Raw genomic sequence first — 21032 nt, 5'->3', positions numbered from 1 at the left:
GGATGGGGGAAAGAGAGGAAGAAAAATTTGGAAAACAAAATTTTGTGAAGGTAAATGCTGAAAACTATATTTGCATGTATTTGGAAAAATAGAAAGTTATTTAAAAGTCTTTTATAAAAAACATAGAAATCTAACAGAAGAATGTTACAAGAGAATGAGGTACAAGTCATTTGTCATTTTTTTTTCTATTACTAGAGGTGTTCCAAAGATGCTTTCCATGAATACCTTTTTCCATTGCTACTCCAAATTCATTTTTCTACCAGCATCTTTCAGTGATCACTGTTGATATCCACCTTATCTAGTTGCATAACAATTTCCTACCAGGATTTTAGAGGCCATGATCGGCATTAGAAAGACTGAGACTACAAACTAGTCTTAGTGATACCCAAACTAGGACCACAAGACTACAAACTGAATATCAGAAAGATCAATACTTCAAAGGCCTTCAGAGTGCATCTCTGAAACATCATGGATAAAAATAAGGTATCACAGAATCTGAGAAGGATAAATATAATGATTTTCAAAAAAGGAAAAAAATTAGTATTTAAACAATAAGTCAGTGAACTTAACTTCTTTGTCCCCATACAAAAGTCCTAATAAAATCCCAAAAGGTATTTTTAAGGTGGTTACTTAATAATTAGAAAACAAAGTACTGACTATCAGGAGAAAATATTGCTTTATTTAAATCATGGAAAAGTAACTTGAGTTACATTCTAGATAATTATTAGACTGACAGAATAATGTTCATATCATTTTCCTACATTAATAAAACAATAAACAATAAAGTCTCACTGGCTTTTCTTGTGGAAATATCAGAGAGATATAAGGTACTAAAGTTAGTTAGTTGACTTGGATTCAAAGACCTGGATTCAAATTCCACCAATGGTATTTCCTTACTAAGTATTACTTAACTTCTAATATCTATATTATTTACCTGACAGTTATTTTAATGAAATAACTTTAAATGAACCAACAAATTCACTTATTAGCACAGATCTCATTCTCATTTTTTTTTAATTTAGATAAAAATAATCTAAAAATAAATCACTATTCCATATTTTTATTTACTTAATATTCTGTAAAATTGTAAAAGTAGATAAAATAATTATTCTTATAAATAAATACAAGCATTAGGATAAAAGCTCTTTACATGCAGACTCATGGAAAGCATCTTTGGAACACCTTTAGTAGTAGAAAAAAATGACAGAAATGACTTGTACCTCATTTTCTCATAACATTCTTCTGCTAGATCTCCATATGTTTTTTTTTTTAATAAAGCACTTTTCTTTCTTTTTTCTTGGTTAAGTGACTTGCCCACAGTCACACAGCTAAGAAGTGTTAAGTATCTGAGACCAGATTTGAACTTAGCTCCTCCTGACTTCAGGGCTGGTGTTCTATCCACTGCATCACCTAGGTACCCCACATAAAGCACTTTTTTTGATAACTTTCTATTTTTTCAAATACATGCAAAGATAGTTTTCAACATTCACCTTTGCAAAACCTTGTGTTCCAAATTTTTCTCCCTCCTCCTTCCTATCCTCTTCCATGGACAGCAAGCAATCAAATATTCATTAAACATGTACATTTCTTCTAAACATATTTCCATATTCATCATGCTGTACAAGAAAAATCAAGTCAAAAGGTAAAATTTATAAAAATGAGAAAAAAAACAAAGAAGCAACAAAAATAAATGAAAATACTATTCTTTGAGCCACACTTAGTCTCCATAATTCTTTCTCTGGACAAGTATTGCTCTTTCCATTACAAGCCTAATGGAACTACCTTGAATCATCTCAATGTTGGAAGAAAAAAAAAAGTCCATCTCAATCATCACATAATCACATAGGTGTGTACAATGTTCTCTTGGTTTTATTCACTTTCCTTCGCATCAGTTCATCCAAGTCTTTTCAGGCTTTTCTGAAATCAGTCTGCTGATTATTTCTTATAGAAGAATAATATTCCATAATATTCATATACCATTATTTATTTAGTCATTCCCCAATTGATGGGCATCAACTCAGTTTCCAGTTACTTGTCACTATAAAAAGAACTGCTACAAACATTTTTGTATATGTGGGACCTTTTCCCTTTTTTATAATGTCTTTGGAATACAGATCGAGTAGAAATATTGCTGATTCAAAAGGTATGTATAGTTTGATTTGGGCATAATTCCAAATTGTTCTCCAGAATGATTGGATCAATTTATAACTCCACCAACAATGCATTAGTGTTCCAGTTTTCTTACATCCCCTCCTACGTTTATCACTATTTTTCTTGTCAACTTAGCCAATCTGATAGGTGTGAATTGGTACTTCATAGTTGTCTTAATTTGCATTTACCTAAACAACAGTGATTTAGAGCATTTTTTCATATGACTAGAAATGACTTTCATTTCAACATTCGAAAACTATCTGTTCAAATCCTTTGACCATTTATCAATTGGAAAATGATTTTAATTTTTATAAATTTGGGTCAATTCTCTACATATCTTAGGAATAAGGCCTTTATCAGAAACAGTGATTGTAAAAATTTTCCCCAACTTTTTCCTTCCCTTCTAATCTAGGCTGCATTGGTTTTGTACTAATTTTTATGTAATCAAAATTATTCACTTTGCATTTCATAATGTTCTCTAATTCTTCTTTACTTTTGTTTGTAAAAAAAAATTTAATTTCATGTAATCAAAATTATTCGTTTTGCATTTCATAATGTTTTTTAATTCTTCTTTTGGCCATAAATTCCTTCCATCATAGATCTGAGAGAGAGAGACTATTCCCTGTTCTCCTGATTTATAGTATCATCTTTTACGTCTAAATCATGAACTCATTTCTACCTTATCTTGGTATAGGGTGTTAGATGTTGGTCAATGTCTAGTTTCTGTTATATACTATTTTCCAATTTTTCCAGCAATTTTTATCAAATAATGAGTCCTTATCTCAGAAATTGGAATGCCTGGGTTTATCAAGCACCAGATTACTATTGTCATTGATTATTGTGTCTTGTGAACCTAACCTATTCTGCTGATCTATTACTCTATTTCTTAGCCAGTACCAAATAGTTCTGATGACCACCATTTTATAATATAGATTCTGGTCTGATACATGTAGGCTACCTTCCTTTGCATTTTTTTTTCATTTAATTCTCTTAAAATTCTTATCTTTTGTTCTTCCAAATGAATTTTGTTATTTAGATTTTTTAATTTTAAAAGCTTCCTATTCCATGTAGCTGGGAAATTACAAATATTTGGTTTATATTATTATTACAATATTCATTAAGAACACTGCTCTTAAAATTTTATGGACCCACATTTTGATGAACCTTTTTATTACTGTCCTCTCCCCCAACTTTCCTTGTATGAGACTTATTTTTACATATATGATATTTCTCTATTATAATATAAGCACAGACTAATGTCCTCAGATCTCTACAACCTAGTACAGTATGCTACACATCGTATTGCTAAGGAAATACTGAAGTGAATGAAATCCTTATTGCTCTTACCTCCTGACTTCCTTGAATATATTAATCACAAGTTTCATGGTTTGTTCACTATTCATACCTTGCTATCAAACTGAGAAATTTCAATATTCATGCTGAGGATTTCTCTGACAAACCAATCTCTCCTTTCTCAGCATCATCACTGATCATCTCCTCCATTCTAATTACCCACCAACATGATCATATCTAATACCACACAATCTCTCAAACTATACCATATCCATAGCTGAAGTTCTCTCTCAAGAATCATAACCAGCTTTGACATCTATCTCAGAAAGATATCATTCATTTCTTCTTTCTGGCCAGGTAATCTTTAATCTAGCAAGAACTTCAGGGGAAAAAAAAATTTCACTTCTGTTGTTCTACTTTCTCCATAAATAATCTCTCTACTATATTCTCATTTGTTTAACTCCTGCATTTTTCCATGGTCATATATCTTCTTTATATAACTGCTATTCTATCTTTTTGTCTAATCTTTTCAATTTTAGTGAAACTGCCCTTCTTTCCCTTACCAAATTAAAAAAATATTCATTCCATCAAATATCAGTGATGTTTTTGATACTTTAGTGATACTAAAACTATATCTCCAGAATCCTAGTCATTGCTCTATCTAATATACCACAATAACTTCGTATTATACTAAGAGGTTCAATCAAATGAAGGCCTAATCAACAAGCATTTATTTAATGTCTACTATCTGCCAGACATCGTACCAGTTTCAGGGAACATAAGTGAACAAAACCTTACGTTCAAAGAGATAACTTTCAGTGAAAAACATAATGCAAAATATATATAAAGTACACACAGCAATTTCATGTCACTCTAGTAGGTGCAGGCTTCATGTCACAGGTAACATTTGAACTGAACTCTAAAGGGAGGTAGGGATATTACTAAGTGGAGGTGAGGACACTGTGCATTCTAGATATGGAATATATCCTGATCAAGGCATGGAGGCAGGAGAAGTAACATGTAAGGAATAACAAGAGGGCCAATTCAGTTACATTACAAAGTTTGAGAAGGGGATTTATCTATAATAAACAGTAAATTGTAATTATTTTGTAAAGAGTTTTAAATGCCAAACCCATGTAGCTTCCATTTCTCCCAGACACAAAAGAGTCATGGGATTGTTTATTTTTTAAATCAGATGAGTTACTTGGTCAGAACAGAATATTTTTTTGGCACCCATAAGAATACTCAGGATGGGAAAGAGGGTTGGCTATACATAGATCCACTGGAAACTTATTGTGGTAGAGTCAATAAGAAATAATAAAGGGCCTGCACAAGGGTGATTATAATGAATAAAGCAAAATATCTGGAAGATAGTAGAGTAGGTCAAAAAACTTTCACTGTCTAAATTTCTACCATAGAAACAGTTAGATGAGGGAATGAAGAGTAGAGGAAATAAAACAAAAGTCAGGGTAAAACAGCTGCTTTGAGAATTTGAGAAGACCCCGGGAAAAATGAGCCCTCCATGGACAGAGGTTCGGTCAGAGTGAAGTACAAGCACCTCCAGGCTAATTCTGCACAATAAACAAACAACAAGCCTTGTGGGGCAATTGGAGTTGGGGCAGCCTTAGACTGAATCTTGGAAACTTTCATTATGGGGGCCTTCCACAGTCAAGGGACACCATACAAATGTGCTGACCAGACATATCCCATGTGGGAAATACAGTAGCAGAGGGGCAGGGGGCACTTGCAGGATAGCAGAGTCCCCTAGTTTCAGTTCCAGGGAAGAGAGAGTTGCTGTAGTTTGCAGCCAGAGGGACTGAAAAGGGTAAGATCCTATGTGAGATAGCCTGACCTAGAAGTGGAGCTGTAGTTTAGAAGTACAGCCAGGGAACAGAACTTAGAAAATAAAAGTTAAGAAGGACTTGAGTTTTATATCATTATTCCCCATACCTTGATCTACAACTCAAGTTATGCCTCAGTTTCCCTGAATTATTCTGCCTCAGTTTCCCTGGTGGCAACCTCCCTTCCTGGCCATTAGGACTGAGATAATTAGGACTGAGAACCCTGGCCACTAGCATTCCAAAGAATCATAAAACTCATATGGCTACTCTCAAATATTTGGGTATTTTCTATCTCCAACATCCTGGCTCCTAGAATTTATGATCCTTACTCTTTACCCCCAACCTGTCAGAACTGAATTTATGGTCCTTTCCTGGAACTTCCCACTCACCAGTGCTCTTCCCTCCTTGCCTTTGTTTTGCTGATTGTTGGAGCATTATAAGAGTCTCCGGAACCCCTCCTCGTTCCTTGTTGGATGTTTTAAGACAATAGTCCCATCCACCCAGCTGGCTAAGATGGCTTAGCCAGTCCAAACTCTCCCTCTAGTAAAATATTTAAAAATCCTCTCTAATCTCTATCTTGATTCAAGAAATTTCTCTGGAATCACAATCACGCTAATAGCAGCTAAAAATAAAATAAAACAAAAAATAAATAAAAATAAGTAAGCAAAGAGAATCTAACCATAAATAGCTACTATTAGGATAGAGAATGTATAGGTTCATGTTCAGAGAATTAGGTTCTTGATTGGTTTGGAATATTGCTATGGCATACAAAATGATGAGCTAGTTGATTTAGAATAAGTGGACTTAGGAAAAAAAAAATGCTATCTACCCTCAAAGAAACAAATGACAAGTAGAAATAAACAAAGTATGGTCATACATGTGACTTTATGTGTGTATAAATGTTCATGTTTATATATGTGTATGTGTGTGTGTACAGGCACTTAATTGTGAGGGGAGGTGTGGAGGGAAGAGGGGAAAATAAAGTTTTATACACAGCAGAGAACACCAAAATACCTAGAGGGAAGCAAAGAAAAACTGGATATTTCAGAAACAACGTATGTGTTTATTATATAGGTTTTCTTGAAATGGAAATTTATAGCTTTATATTGAATTCTCTCATGTTCTGCTGTGTACATGGCAATGGTATTTTTTTTTCTTTTCTTATTCTGTCCTTTCATTTAAATTAAATTTTAAAACTTAAAAAAAAAATGTTGAGGAGGTAGAATCCCAAAACAAGGTAAAAGGATGAGTATGGGCAAGGTGAGAGGAGAGAAAATAGAGTTGAGGATGTCTCCAAGTTTGTTCATCTGGATTATTATACAGATGGTAATGGTCTCAATAGAAACAAAAAGGTTAGGAAGAGGACTGAGTTTGGAGCAAAAGATTCTGCTTTGGACATTTGAAAATGAGATATCAATTGGCATCTAAGATCAGACTTCTGAACTAGAATGAATTCTCAATAATACTAATTTTTAACATCCTTAATACACTGATATGTATGCTGGCTCCATCTCGAAAATATTGAACTGGTTCAAATAAAAAACAAACTTTTTTCCTCCCAAAATCTTGTTTCTATAACATCTGAGTGAAGTCCATAATCAATGCTATTTTTCAGTCGATATCTGTGTGCTTTTTTTTTTCCCCTTTTAAAAAGATTTCATTTAATGGGGGTGACCTAGATTCAGGAACTGCCTACAGAGTGGACAGATATGGGATGTTCAAATTCTACAAGTTTTCTGCTTCCCAAGGAGGCCTAACTCATCAAATATTCACATGTACTAATAGCTCTAATCAAGGCAGAAAGCCTTAAAGAAATAATTAACTTTGTAGAATTACACACAAAAACACTATTGATGACTATACCAACAGTTCTTCATTATGATAACCAACACTTGGGTCTTGAGTCAGAAAGATCAGAAATTTTGCCTTTTCTACTTAATTTTTTCAACTTAAGAAATCTGGGTGAATTTTTTGTATACTTTAAGGCAGTACAGTTATGTAGCATTTTACAAATTTATAAATAGTTTTGAGAACCACAACCCTGACAGTTAGGTATTCTGGATATTAACCAATCAAGCAATAAACATTTGTTAAGTACCTACTATATGCCAGGCATGGTACTAAGTACTAGGGATAAAAAAGAGACAGAGAAAAAGAGACGGAGAAAGAAACAGAGAGACAGACACACACACACACAGAGAGAGAGAGAGAGAGAGAGAGAGAGAGAGAGAAAGAGAGAGACAGAGACAGAGAGAACATATGAAAACCAATTTTACAGAGAAGAAAAATTAGGATCCCAGAGAAGATAAATAACTAGTCCACAATCACATAATCCACAAGTAATAGAGCTAATAAATGGTAAATGCTTCTAAATTTTTTCATAAGATTCTCTCTTTTGGGGAAAATTCAATAATAATAAAAATTTATTTTATACACATTAGATCTTTTGTGTGTTCTTATTCCCCAAATTCCTTACATAAATTATCTGTAAAAGGAATTTTTTGTTTGTTCGAAATTTAAATGCCATGAAATATTCTAATCTTCATTTAACTATTACACTAGAGAAATTTGCATGCTCCTCTAAAGGTATAAATGGTCTCATTAAGAAACCTCACTTTATTTATGTATATCATAAATGTTTAACCATAGATTACATCTATAAAGTGCTTTAAGTATAAAATTTTCCACAACATCCTTATGAGGCACTTATTAATATGAAAAAAAATTATCATCTTTATTATATCAATTTGATGTTTCATGAAGAAATTCCTAAATTAACTTTGTTTGTTAGTATCAGGGAAGAAACTGATTGTCTTTGATGTGCATGATGTTTTTGTCAAATAGGAGGATGGGAGAAGGGGGAAACAGAGTTGAGAAGCAAAACAACAAGTCTGAAAATTTTGTGACTTTACAAGTAGTAAATACTTTGGTAAAATTAAATCAGAAATCTGGCAACTCCATAAGAACTTAAGTGAAATGCAGGCACCTCAATGAAATCTCCCCTTATTCTCTCAGGCTCTTTTGAACTTTCATAGTATCTTTGTAGTCTCTCCCTATACTTTCATAGTGCATTATTTTTCTTAATTATTTTTCTTCATGTCTTGGCTCCTCCTTTACTTAGTTCCTTGAGGACAGAAACCATATTGTATTTTGTCCCTCATTCATAGCAAGTCTTCAGTGAATTGAACAAATACTCACTTGCAATTTAATTTTTTCCTTTTGATAAACAAGTATTCAATGTCCACAACACCTAAGAAACTATGCTAGGTAGTACAGGTTATAAAAGGGAATTGTAAAATGGTATCAAAACTCACAACACAAAGAAAAGAAAATAATCAAAGAATTAATTTCTTCAAATAGTTGTGACTTTACAATAATTAACATAATCAAGACTCTTAAAACAATTACATAATGAACATATGACACTTTTTAGAAATGAAAAAGCCAAAGATCAGAAAATTCATAAATGATCAAAAGTATTAACAACACAAAAATGATGTTTTAAATCCTAATCAGAAGATAAGAGGGTAAGCTATCTCAGGTACCTGTTAATTTAAAAGGACTACCAAAAAAAATTCAGTGCACAAAAGAAAAGATTCTCAATGAATGTGATCTTAGTATTAATAAATGATTATTGGATTTTGTTGGGGTTTTTTTTTTAATGGTTTCAGAGGTATAGTTTGCTTTCTGAAGATCTTTGGACTAGCCTTCATTTTAGCAGAGTAATCACCACGAGAATAGCCAGGTGATAAAGTCCAAAAGTCTTTATTGTCTCTTTTATAGTCTGTCTCCTTGCCTAGGGCTCCGCTAGCTTTCTGAAGACCCTTCAGACTGGCCTTGGTCTCAGTGGGGGAGCAGGAGGACAGGCCAGCCAGTTCCAGCTTCTCTGTCTTCTCCGATTCTGTCTCCAAGTCTGTTTTGATCCCCCCCCTAAGTCTTACTCTGACCCCTTAAATATTCTATTACAATTAAATCCATTCATTATACTGAGTATAAGCCAATCATTATATCACTAGGGAACCATTATTTGTTGTAAAGTTAAATCAACCATACTGAACTAGAGAACTATTAATCACCATGCTAAACTAGATAACCATTGTCTTATCAATTCCACTGAATTAGCACCTTGTAAGTATCCTTGTTTCAAGTACACTTCTCCAGAGTTCTGGCCCATTACATCTCCTGTTTTTTTATTTCTTTTGCCAATGAAATTTGGCAAATAGATGTGACCCATTATAAATCTTTTGGTTGTCTGTCTTTTAGCCATATTGTATAGACACTTTTTCAGGATTCACTTTTGCAATACCAGCAGCAAAAGAGACAGCCCGAGTGAATTCCTTATACAAACATTTGCAATTAAGGGTATACCACACAAGCAATAAAAACAGACAATGCACCTGCATATACTTCTAAATATTTCACACACTTTTGTGCACAGTATAAGATTTTACACACCACTGGCATACCTTTTAATCCTTTAGGACAGGCAATAGTAGAGATTAGAAACAGAGATATTAAGATGCTCCTCCAAAAACAAAAGAAAGGGGGAGCCACGGGTAACCCTAGAGAACTTCTAAATCTAGCTCTTTTTACTATTAACTTCTTGATTTTTGACAAAGATGCACTGGCTCTGGCAGACAGGTTTTATAACCCACCGGAAGGGTAGTGTCCAATTCAAGCAGCTCCACTGTCTTTAGATAATCTCCAGGTATTGTGGAGAGACCCAGAAAGTGGTGAATGGAAGGGACCAGATGAGTTAACTGCTGGGGAGAAGGTTTGCTTGTATCTCCACAGATGGAAAAGGAATCAATGGGTACCAACGAGCCTTGCCAATTGGAGAGAGACAGAAAAAGAGATAAAACCTCAAAACAAAGGAGAAGACCTAAGAAACAAACATCTGACACTGAAAAAGCATGGCTGACAACAAGACCGTTACAGAACTTCAAAATCTGCAGGATCACTGGATTCCCTGACATATGATGAGACTTCAAAACTTGCAAGAATGATTGGATTCCCTGACACATGAAGTAATGGACAATAGATTGGTTTTGGACTATTTCTAGGACTATTCCTCACATTGATTCATGTTGTTTGTTACATAATTATTAGCCTATGTTACTATGTTACTTGTGTAATATCTCCCATGTTGATGGATTTATGTATACCTGTTTCAAGTAAGACCCTTCAGAAACCTTTGGTCCAGCATTATACTACTGGGCTTGTATCCCAAAGAAATACTAAAGTTGAGAAAGGGACCTGTTTGTGCCAAAATGTTTGTGGCAGCTCTTTTTATAGTGGCTAGAAACTGGAAGATGAATGGATGTCCATCAATTGGAGAATGGCTGGATAAATTATGGTATATGAATGTTATGGAACATTACTGCTCTACAAGAAATGACCAGCAGGATAATACAGAGAGGCTTGGAGAGACTTACATCAACTGATGCTGAGTGAAATGAGCAGAACCAGAAGATCATTCTACACTTCAACAACGATACTATATGAAGATGTATTCTGATTGAAGTGGATATCTTCAACATAGAGAAGACCTAATTCAGTTCCAGTTGATCAATGATGGACAGAATCAGCTACACCCAGAGAAGGAACACTGGGAAATGAGTGTAAACTGTTTGCACTATTGTCTTTCTACCCAGGTTACTGAATCCAATTCTTACTGTGCAACAAGAAATTCAGTTTTACACACATATATTGTATCTAGGATATACTGTTACATATTTAACATGTATGAGATTGCCTGTCATCTAGGGGAGGGGGTAGAGGGAGGGAGGGAGGGGAAAATTCGGAAAAGAAGTGAGTACAAGGGATAATGTTGTAAAAAAATTACCCATGCATATGTACTGTCAAAAATATATAATTATAAAATTAATTTTAAAAAAGAAAATTTAATAATCAGCCCCCCCCAAAAAAAAAAGAAAAAAAGGAAAGGAAAAAGAGAAGAGATAGGAAAAGGAACATATTAGTGTAGAAAGAAAAAAAGGTGGGGGGGGGGCAGAACTTGGTATTTCCCATAATTTTGAGTTGTGAGAAATAAAATACACAAATGTAAAGGAAAAAGTGGAAAGAGTGGTACCTCATCCTTATCTGACAAAAGAGGACTAAACAAACACACACACACACACACACACACACAGTATGTGCAATACATCAGATTCAGATTCAACAGAGAAACAAGTGGGAATTGGGAGTGAGATGTTAAGAGACAGAATAATATTAGGGACAGAATAGTCACAAGCAAAAAAAAAAAAAAAATTCCTTAATCCTGCAAATAGGGCAACAAGGAGAGAAAGAAAAGTAGAAGAATTAGAATTTAAGGGAATGCCCTATTTACTTTTTAGATAACTGGGGTATAGTTAATAAACAGTGGTCTAGGAAAATAATAGAATGTTATTGCCTCATATGAAATGAATGAATAAAATAACAGAGAATTCTGTATTCTGATACAAAGAGAAGTGAGAAAAATCAGAACAATTTATACAAGGACAGCAGCACTCTAAGGAAAAACAACTGAAAGACTTCAGACCTTTGATCAAAACAATGACCAATCTCAGTTCCAAACAATGATAAAGTATATATACCATTGTCCAGACAAAGGTCAGGAACCCAGGATAGGAGAGAGACACATTTTGGACACAGCCACTGGAAAGGTACGTTTTGTTTGATTAGTTTTAATTGTTACAAGTTTATTGTAGAGTTAGTTTTTTTAATTTCTTCTTCATTTTCTCTCCCCAACAAGACGACCATGGTAAGATTTTTTTTTTTTTTAATGTACAGGAAATAACAGAAGGAAGTTCAAATGGAAGCATAGATAAACAAAGTGGTTTTGAAATTAAAATGCACATATATTTCATAAGTCAATGTGATAGAGTGGATAAAATCTTAGGCCTGGAGGAAGGAAGACTTGAGTTGGAATCCAGCCTTGGCTATTTATTTGCTATGTGACTGAAAAAGTTACTTAACCTCTGCTTGCTTCAGTTTCTTCAACTATAAAACAATGGGATTAATACCACATACTTTGCATGTTTTTTGTGAGAATCAAATGAGATAATATTTGTAAAGTGATTAGTGCAGGGTTGAGGAATTAATTTCTCTTCCTTTATTCTTCCCCACATTTTAAAAAAGTAAGTGGTATGAAGTGGAAAGTTACAGTTTCATACAGAATTCTATTTCGTGTTTTGATGTGTATAGTACTAAAGTCCCTATTTTTAAATTCAAAATTATTATTATTATATATGGTGATAAGGGAACCATGATACTTACCATATTTTCTACACGAAGTTCAAATGGCATTGGATTATATACCATAAGCTGGACTTCACAAACATCTCCTTGAACCCACTGGAAATCTATAAAAACACAACAAGCAACATTAATTTTCACATCTTTCTACGTTTAAAATGGTTTTCAGGATTTTGCTTTAGCCACTGATTTCTCCCAATGAGGCAGACAAATACAATCACCATTAGAGAATGAATTCAAAACTGACTTTTCACTAGTCCTCTCCACCACAGAAGAAGAAGAAGAAGAAGAAGAAGAAGAAGAAGAAGAAGAAGAGGAGGAGGAGGAGGAAGGGGAGGAAGGGGAGGAAGGGGAAGAAGAGGAAGAGGAAGAAGAAGAAGAAGAAGAAGAAGAAGAAGAAGAAGAAGAAGAAGAAGAAGAAGAAGAAGAAGAAGAAGAAGAAGAAGAAGAAGAAGAAGAAGAAGAAGAAGAAGAAGAAGAGGAGGAGGAAGGGGAGGAAGGGGAAGAAGAGGAAGAGGAAGAAGAAGAAGAAGAAGAAGAAGAAGAAGAAGAAGAAGAAGAAGAAGAAGAAGAAGAAGAAGAAGAAGAAGAAGAAGAAGAAGAAGAAGAAGAAGAAGAAGAAGAAGAAGAAGAAGAGGAAGAAGAAGAGGAGGAAGAAGAAGAAGAAGAAGAAGAAGAAGAAGAAGAAGAAGAAGAAGAAGAAGAAGAAGAAGAAGAAGAAGAAGAAGAAGAAGAAGAAGAGGAAGAAGAAGAGGAGGAAGAAGAAGAAGAAGAAGAGGAAGAAGAAGAGGAAGAAGAAGAAGAGGAAGAACAAGAACAAGAAGAAGAACAAGAAGAAGAACAAGAAGAAAATTCAAAAATGGATACAGGCAAATAGGTCACTATTGATATGACCACATTAACATTATTATATACTATTTTTAAAGTGTCCATAAGAGATTCATTGTTTCATATACAATCTTTTACTTCTATTTGCATATGAAAATGATTGTGTATATTGATAAATGTCAAATTCACAACTTTTAAAAATTGGGGAAGAGATAAAAAATTTAAATAGGCAAACAATTTATATGTTAGAGTACTAAAAGCTGGCTATGTAAATAAGGTATATTTATACTTCTGATAAAAATCTTTCCACTTTTCTCCTGATCTTCGGTCTCATAGTTCTAACTGCCAAATGGACAATTCAAACGATATATCACAGAAATACTAAACTCAACACATCCAAAACTGAATTAATTCACTACCTGTGTCCCCCGTCAAAACTCTCTCTTCTATCCCTATGAAAAGTACCATCCTCCTCCCAGTTAGGCAGGCTCAAACTCTTGATGTTAACCTTGATTCCTCACTCTCTAATTTCTAAAAAATTGCCAGGTCCTGTCATTTCTACCCTTATAAATAGCACTTTTTTCTTCTCTGACACTGACAGCACCCTAGTGCAGGCCCTCATCACCTCTCAGTTGGCCTATTACCACAGCTGGTTGATTTTACTGCCTTAATTCTCTCTCCACTTCAATCCATCCTCCACTCAGCTCCCAAATGATAATCCTAAAGCACAAGTCATTTCCTCTTGACTTCTATTCAGTCAATCTTAGTAGTTTCTCTTTTTGTTTCCAGGATCAAATATAAAATCTACTGTCTTTTAAAGTCTTCCCTAACCTGGTCCCTTCCTCTCTTTGCTGTATTTTTGCCTCTTACATCCATCTACAACCTACCTACGCATTCTATAATCCAGTGCCACAGTCCTCCTTGCTGTTTTTAAACATGACATTTTACCTCCCAACCCCAGGAATTTTCATTACTTCCTTACTTTTCATTTATGCCTTACATTTTCCTAGGCTTCCTTCAAATCTCAGCCAAAGTCATGCCTTCTGCAAGAAACCTGAAGAGCTCACCCTTCATTCAAATGTCTTCCCTCTGTTGATTATCTCCAAATTTCCCTGTTCATATCTTCTTTGTATATTCTCTCTTCCATTTGATTGTTAGCACCTGAAAAACATAGGCTGTTTTTTTGCCTTTCTTTCCCCGTACTTAACCCACTGCCTGGCACTTAAAAAACTCACTTAATAAATGCTTATTGACTGACTTATTGACTAAATCCAATGCCTCTTGATACCACAGTGGTGACTCTGGGTTCTTAAAGACCATTAAAAAAAAGGAAATAAATTCCACCAAACTAGAAAGGGTTCAAGAATAGGCTTGGAGATGATAACTGTTGTCCAAAAACTAATCTAGCTAACTTCAAAGACGCTTAGAACCTCAACTTGACTATTGGGTAACATTTTTGGTTCCATATGCTCAAAGAGTTATCAAAATGTGCATATCCTTTGATCCAGCAGCGTTACTACTGGGCTTATATCCCAAAGAGATTTAAAAGAAGGGCAAGGGACCTGTATGTGCAAGAATGTTTGTGGCAGCCCTCTTTGTAGTGGCCAGAAACTGGAAACTGAGTGGATGCCCATCAATTGGAGAATGGCTGAACAAATTGTGGTATATGAATATTATGGAATATTATTGTTCTGTAAGAAATGACCGACAGGATGATTTCAAAAAGGCCTGGAGAGACTTACAGGAACTGATGCTGAGTGAAATGAGCAGGACCAGGAAATCATTATACACTTCAACAACAATACTGTATGATGATCAATTCTGATGGATGTGGCCCTCTTCAACAATGAGATGAACCAAATCAGTTCCAATAGAGCAGTAATGAACTGAACCAGCTACACCCAGCGAGAGAACTCGGGGAGTTGACTATGAACCACTACATAGAATTCCCAATCCCTCTATTTTTGTCTGCCTACATTTTTTATTTCCTTCACAGGTTAATTGTACACTGTTCCAAGTCCGATTCTTTTTGTACAGCAAAATAACTGTATGGACATGTATACATATATTGTATTAAACTTATACTTTAACATATTTAACATGTATTGGTCAACCTTTTATCTGGGGGAAGGAGTGAGGGAAAGGAGGGGAAAAGTTGGAACAAAAGGTTTTGCAATTGTCAATGCTGAAAAATTACCTATGTATAATATTTTTGTAAAACTCTATTAAATTAATTAATCAATTAAGATTTTTTTTATAAATAAATAAATAACCTGTTAATTAAAAAAAAGAAAGAAAGAAAGAAATTTTTGGTTCCAGAACATTTCTAAGTAAGGAAAGAAATGCAAATTGCATCATCCTGAGAAAATTACAGGACTTTGAAATTCTGCAGTATTACTAGCCTTGGACCATCTACTTCAGAGAGCTGATATAAATTAGAAAGCACTTTGTAAATCGTTACAATACAGCAGAGATATGTGCTATTATTGAAGACATCTCTAATTCAGTGGAAACAACACTAGATTTGATGTCAGAAGCCTGAGGAATTAATCTTAAAGGAAAAAACCTTGGACTAAATGCTTCACCCAGGCTAGCTGTAAATTTAATACATTATAAGTAATAAAATGCTATATGTACAGCAGCCAATCAATACCATTTTTGCTGTTGTTTTGGACTTATAATTTCATTGACATATGGAATTTCTAGTAAAGGAATTCCCTCTAACAATGAATGCAACTGGAACCTGTTCCACAATTTGTAGCCTTAAAAACTTGGCCAATGTACTGAGAGATCACATGACTCAACCCATACAAAGGCAGGACTTCAAACTAGGTTCTGACTCTAAATCTAGCTCTCTGTATACTATCCCTAGGCTGACAGCATAATTGTTATTGTTATTGGTGGTGGTGATGGTGGTTATGGCATTGGTATTAATTGTTTTGGGAAAACCAAAATGGCTACCCACTAGCAAAACCAATTTTGGTTTCTGGGTTTTTGTAATTTGGGAGTTAGTCTGCCCTTGACAAATAACAATAAAATTGAGCTTCTGTCTTAAAAAAATTTTTTTTTCCCATTGAGCCCAGTTCTACCTTACCCTATTTTCACAAGAACAAGTTAAGAAGAAAAAATAAATGATAGGAATAGGTGGAGTTATGCAAAAGATACCGTGTTTCCCCGATAATAAGACACTGTCTTATTATTTTTTTGGGACTAAAAAACACCAGAGGGCTTATTTTCAGGGGAGGGCTTATTTTATCCTCCATCATGCCCCTTTTATCCTCCATCATGCCCATTTTAGCCTCCATCATGCCCCTTTTATCCTCCATCATGCCCATTTTAGCCTCCATCATGCCCCCTGAGTGCTTATTTTATTCTCCATCGCTTACTGAACTTACCGAGTTTTTAGATGGTCCTGTCTCAGCTCTACTCCGCGGCGCTGCTCTCAGTAGCGCCAGCAAGCAAATCACCAGGGAAGAAGAGGATGACGCGCTCACTGCTGCAGCTCTGATTGGATGCAGCTCGGAGCGCGACGTGCGTTTCACCCGGGAGGGGAGGGCGGCGCTGCTTACTGAAGGTACCGCTACGCAGCATATAGCGCAGGGGATCACCATGATGACCGTTTTCATAGTAAGTTCGATAGGGCTTATTTTCGGGGGAGGGCTTATTTTAGCGGAATATTAAAGAGTATGTGGGTGTCTTATTTTCAGGATAGGTCTTATTATCGGGGAAACACGGTATATAAGTTTAACTAGAAAACAGCAGTTCACCTTAGTGAACTCATAGCACAGACAAAATTGCCTGCCATTTACCTATAGTGTTTATAATAAATGGAAAGCATAGCATTGTATTTGTTTCCCTGGCAATCATACGAATTAAGCAGGCAAACCATTTATCGGGGGCTGATTAGGTTCATTCTACTGTAGATGATATAGTTATTATATTAAATGCTCAGAATAAGTTTCTTTGAAATGCTTTTATATTTAGTAACACCAGGAAAACAAGCTGGGATTTAAATGAGCAATCATGCACATTTGCATCATCTTTAGATTGATTTCGATTTAGATCTCTGAATAAGTTTTTAAGGCAAAAACTCTGTGTGTTTACATATAGTGTCAAGGTTTAGAGACTTCTAACTGCCAGAAGTCTGACACAAGCAAACTTGAGAGAAAAGGATAAATCTCAAAAAGTGTCATCAATAATACAATTACTGCCAAACTTATGACATAAGAGTACTTGTTGTCCAGTAGCCCACTACCCTTAAAATTTTCATAAGTTTACATTACAGACCACTACCAAAAGACTAACCAGGCACATTCAACAAAGAAAAACAAGTATAGAAACCTATGGAAAACCACCCAGGTAACCACACTCCCCAGTCACAAGGCTCAACAGTTTCTAGGTGTAACCTGCTCTCTAACTTTTCTTCTGTTAACAAAATTAGCTCCCAAATTTAAGAAAAATCAGTGTAGGTCAAAATATAAATAGGCAATTCTCAAAAGATGACATTTGAGCTCTTAGTAGCTCTATGAAATAGCATTCCCAAGCATTTAATGCAAATTAAAGCACCTCTAGTTTCCACCTCAAACCTAGTAAGTAAAGACTCCAAGAAAATCCTTGAAAAATGCTGGAGGGGCTACAGAAAAGGAGGAACATTTCTATTATGTTAGAGGAGAAAGAATTGGTCTAGATATCATGGAAAGCAATTTAGATTTATACCTAAAAGTAATAAACTATACATCAATTTTGATCCAACAAAACTACTACTACTAGGTCTAAATTCCAAAGAAATCAAGTTGGGGGAAAGAGGAATTTGGGAGAAGGTGTGTGTGTGTGTGTTGGGGGAGAATGGGGGAGGGGAGGGTGATGGATTTGGATTTTGTGCAGCAGCAAGACAGGAAACCAAGGAGGTATAAATTACTAACAATAGCTAAGCAAAGTATGTAGGTAAATGTTATGGAATATTATCACACCAAAAACAACACATATATAAATGTTTATTAATTGAAAAAATTCAAAAGAAAAAAGTCTCAAGAATAAGACTAATTCTGCTTTTAAAAGCTGGAAACAAACACCCTGAGAATAAGAGAAATTGATGTTCTCATTAGGGTGTCTTTCTGTCTCATAGCTCAATTATTCTGTCTTCCTGAATCAAAGTCAAATAAGCAGATGTTATTGACCATAAGATATGCCCCCCCAGGCACTATGGAACAATATAAAAGAAGAAGAAAGCAAGCATCCAGTCTTCAGGGAGCACATAATTTCATGTAAAAATAAGATATATACACATGAAATAATTAGAAAAAAGATATAATAGTAAAATTCATGAGGGAAAGACTTTTCATTTTTTTTCTCACTATTCGAAAGTGAATGGTCTATTTACCTCTTAATAAAATATATCCTTATTTCTGAAATATTAGGTTTCCTCTGCATCTTTACTCTTCATATTTAAATGTGCTTCTGATAGAACCTGTTAATTTGGGTCTGAGTTCTGGGAAGACATATCTCATTTCTGCATTAATTAAAAGAATGGGGATACAAAGTTGGAATTCCTTCTGTTTTTTTTTTTTTTTGTTTGTTTTGTTTTGTTTTTTCAGTAATCAGAAGAACATGGAGAACTGGGTTCAGTAATATGAGAGGGAATAGCCATTGATAATACTTGAGCCCAAACTAGGCTGATATGCCTTGCTTGAGAATACAGCTCTACTGAATTTATATGTCAAAGTTATCAATTGAGATTATCAATCTGAAGAAACACTACCTTCCTAAGCATATCTCATACTACCTTCTACCATCTACACCAGAATAACACATTTCTTGTACTTTCTTGTCCTTTCTGAAGTTGTCATTGTGCCTTCTAAACGTAATCACAATACTAAAATAATAAAAATAATAATAAATAAATAAATATAATAATAAAAGTTATGGATTGGAAGCCACACCTCTGAGTTGGAAGAGATGCCTTTTGCTACTATCTGTATAATCTCAGGCAAGTTACTTAACATCTCTGTACCTCAGTTTCTTTATCTACAAAGTAATAAATTGGACTAGAGGATCTCAACTGCTCAATCCAAATCCAGGATGTAACAAATCTCATGAAACTCAACTTAAATGGCAGTTCCTCTAGGAACTAAACCTCATTCTGGATACTGGACTTCTCATTCCTGCATACTGAGACAACTAGTTTAGCTCCTATGTCAGACTGCCAAGTCACCCCAATCCTACTAAAACCCAAAGGTCTTTTTCACATGAGCTTTTGTCTACCCATATCTATATCATTCCATGTTGGTGAACTAAGATTTTAAACCTAAATATTTATAATAATAATATAATAATATATTTATACTTAGGATTTGGAAAGGAAAGATAATGATTTTCTCATTAAATACTCAGTTAGAAATGTCCAATAAGCAGTTGGTGATAAAGGGCTAGAGCTAAGAAACTAGAATTAGATATAGAGATCTAGAAGTCATCTGCAAAAAATGATCATTAAATCCACAGGATCTAATGAAGTCAGCAAATGGGAGAGCATAAAGAAAGAGGGAAATGAAAAGAAATAAAGCAATTTTAATATGTATCATGTTCAATCATGTTTATATGCAAATGACTTACAGGCTTGTTAGACCTTGTAGAAGGTCCTACAAAGGAATGGATATACAGTACCACTCATTCAAATCAAAGGGGGTTTAAAAAAAAAAAGGAAGAAGAAAATGCAAATCCCAAAACATGATTCATAGAGTAAAAATTACCCACCTATTTTCTTGCTACGTTCTTCTCCACGGTTATGTGCAATAATCGGAGAGTAAATGAAGGGGCTCTTAGCTGACATGTTTTGACCCAGTAAGCTTTTCATTTTCTGGGGCCGAAGACTGGCTGGGAGGTTCAAGAGTTTCACACACCTATTGTTTCAAATGGAACAGGCAACAACAACAACAAATCATTTAAACTGTTTTTCCCATTCAATTTCAAATTAAACATGAAGAATTACACTAATACAGATAAAATCATTTTTAGCAAAGTAATAAATAACAATAATGATGATAATCACTCCCATTTGTATCTACCACAAAATGCTTTCCTCCCAATAATTCTAGAAGGTAATAGAAATATATTTAGTCCTTTTACATATGAGGGAAATAAGTCTAAGAGACACTGCCATATGATTATAAAACACTAGCTTTGAAAAGTCCTCCAGATCACTTTGAGCAAGACCACAAAAGGCAAGTAGAAAAGAAATCATTCAGTTAGATATTCTAATTTTGAGTTTAATTATTTTTTTCCACTTTATCACACCCACTGAAACAAAAGCCAAAGGAAAGGTTATAAAATAACAACACAAATCAAGATAATGCTATAAGAACTAGTTTAAGATTTGCTAATGAAGGAACAATTATAAACCATGAGATAAAAATTGCCATACTGAATAATATGGGTGTAGCCACCTTCTGTGATTAACCATGATCAATGCCCCATTCCCTAATTATGAGTGTGCCTAAAGTATCTGTGCTGGTACCTTTTCTTTATACTCTTTTCCTTTGTCTTGGTGAGTATGTTAACTTCCCTGGACTCATGTGTCATCTCTATGCATAAGGCTCCCACATCTATACATGCAGTCCTACTCATTCTTCTTCCTCTGTAAAGACATTCCACAAGAGTCTCTAATTC

At 34.6% G+C, this 21032-nt stretch overlaps 1 protein-coding gene across 2 annotated transcripts in view; it reads right to left on the bottom strand.

Annotated features, from left to right (window-relative positions):
- Positions 1-21032, bottom strand: part of TRAPPC9 (trafficking protein particle complex subunit 9) — a 968086-nt gene that overhangs the window by 781101 nt on the left and 165953 nt on the right. For both annotated transcript variants that reach the window (XM_074264738.1, XM_074264741.1), the window contains 2 exons: positions 20121-20266; positions 12564-12649 (listed from right to left, as the gene is read on the bottom strand). In XM_074264738.1, the coding sequence (XP_074120839.1) occupies positions 12564-12649; positions 20121-20266 (232 nt within the window). The remainder of the gene's footprint in view (positions 1-12563; positions 12650-20120; positions 20267-21032) is intronic.

This window comes from Sminthopsis crassicaudata, chromosome 1 (assembly GCF_048593235.1).
Source record: "Sminthopsis crassicaudata isolate SCR6 chromosome 1, ASM4859323v1, whole genome shotgun sequence".
NCBI classification, from domain to species: Eukaryota; Metazoa; Chordata; class Mammalia; order Dasyuromorphia; family Dasyuridae; genus Sminthopsis; species Sminthopsis crassicaudata.
Note: the sequence above shows the minus strand (reverse complement) of the source record. Positions and strands in the feature narration are given on the sequence as shown.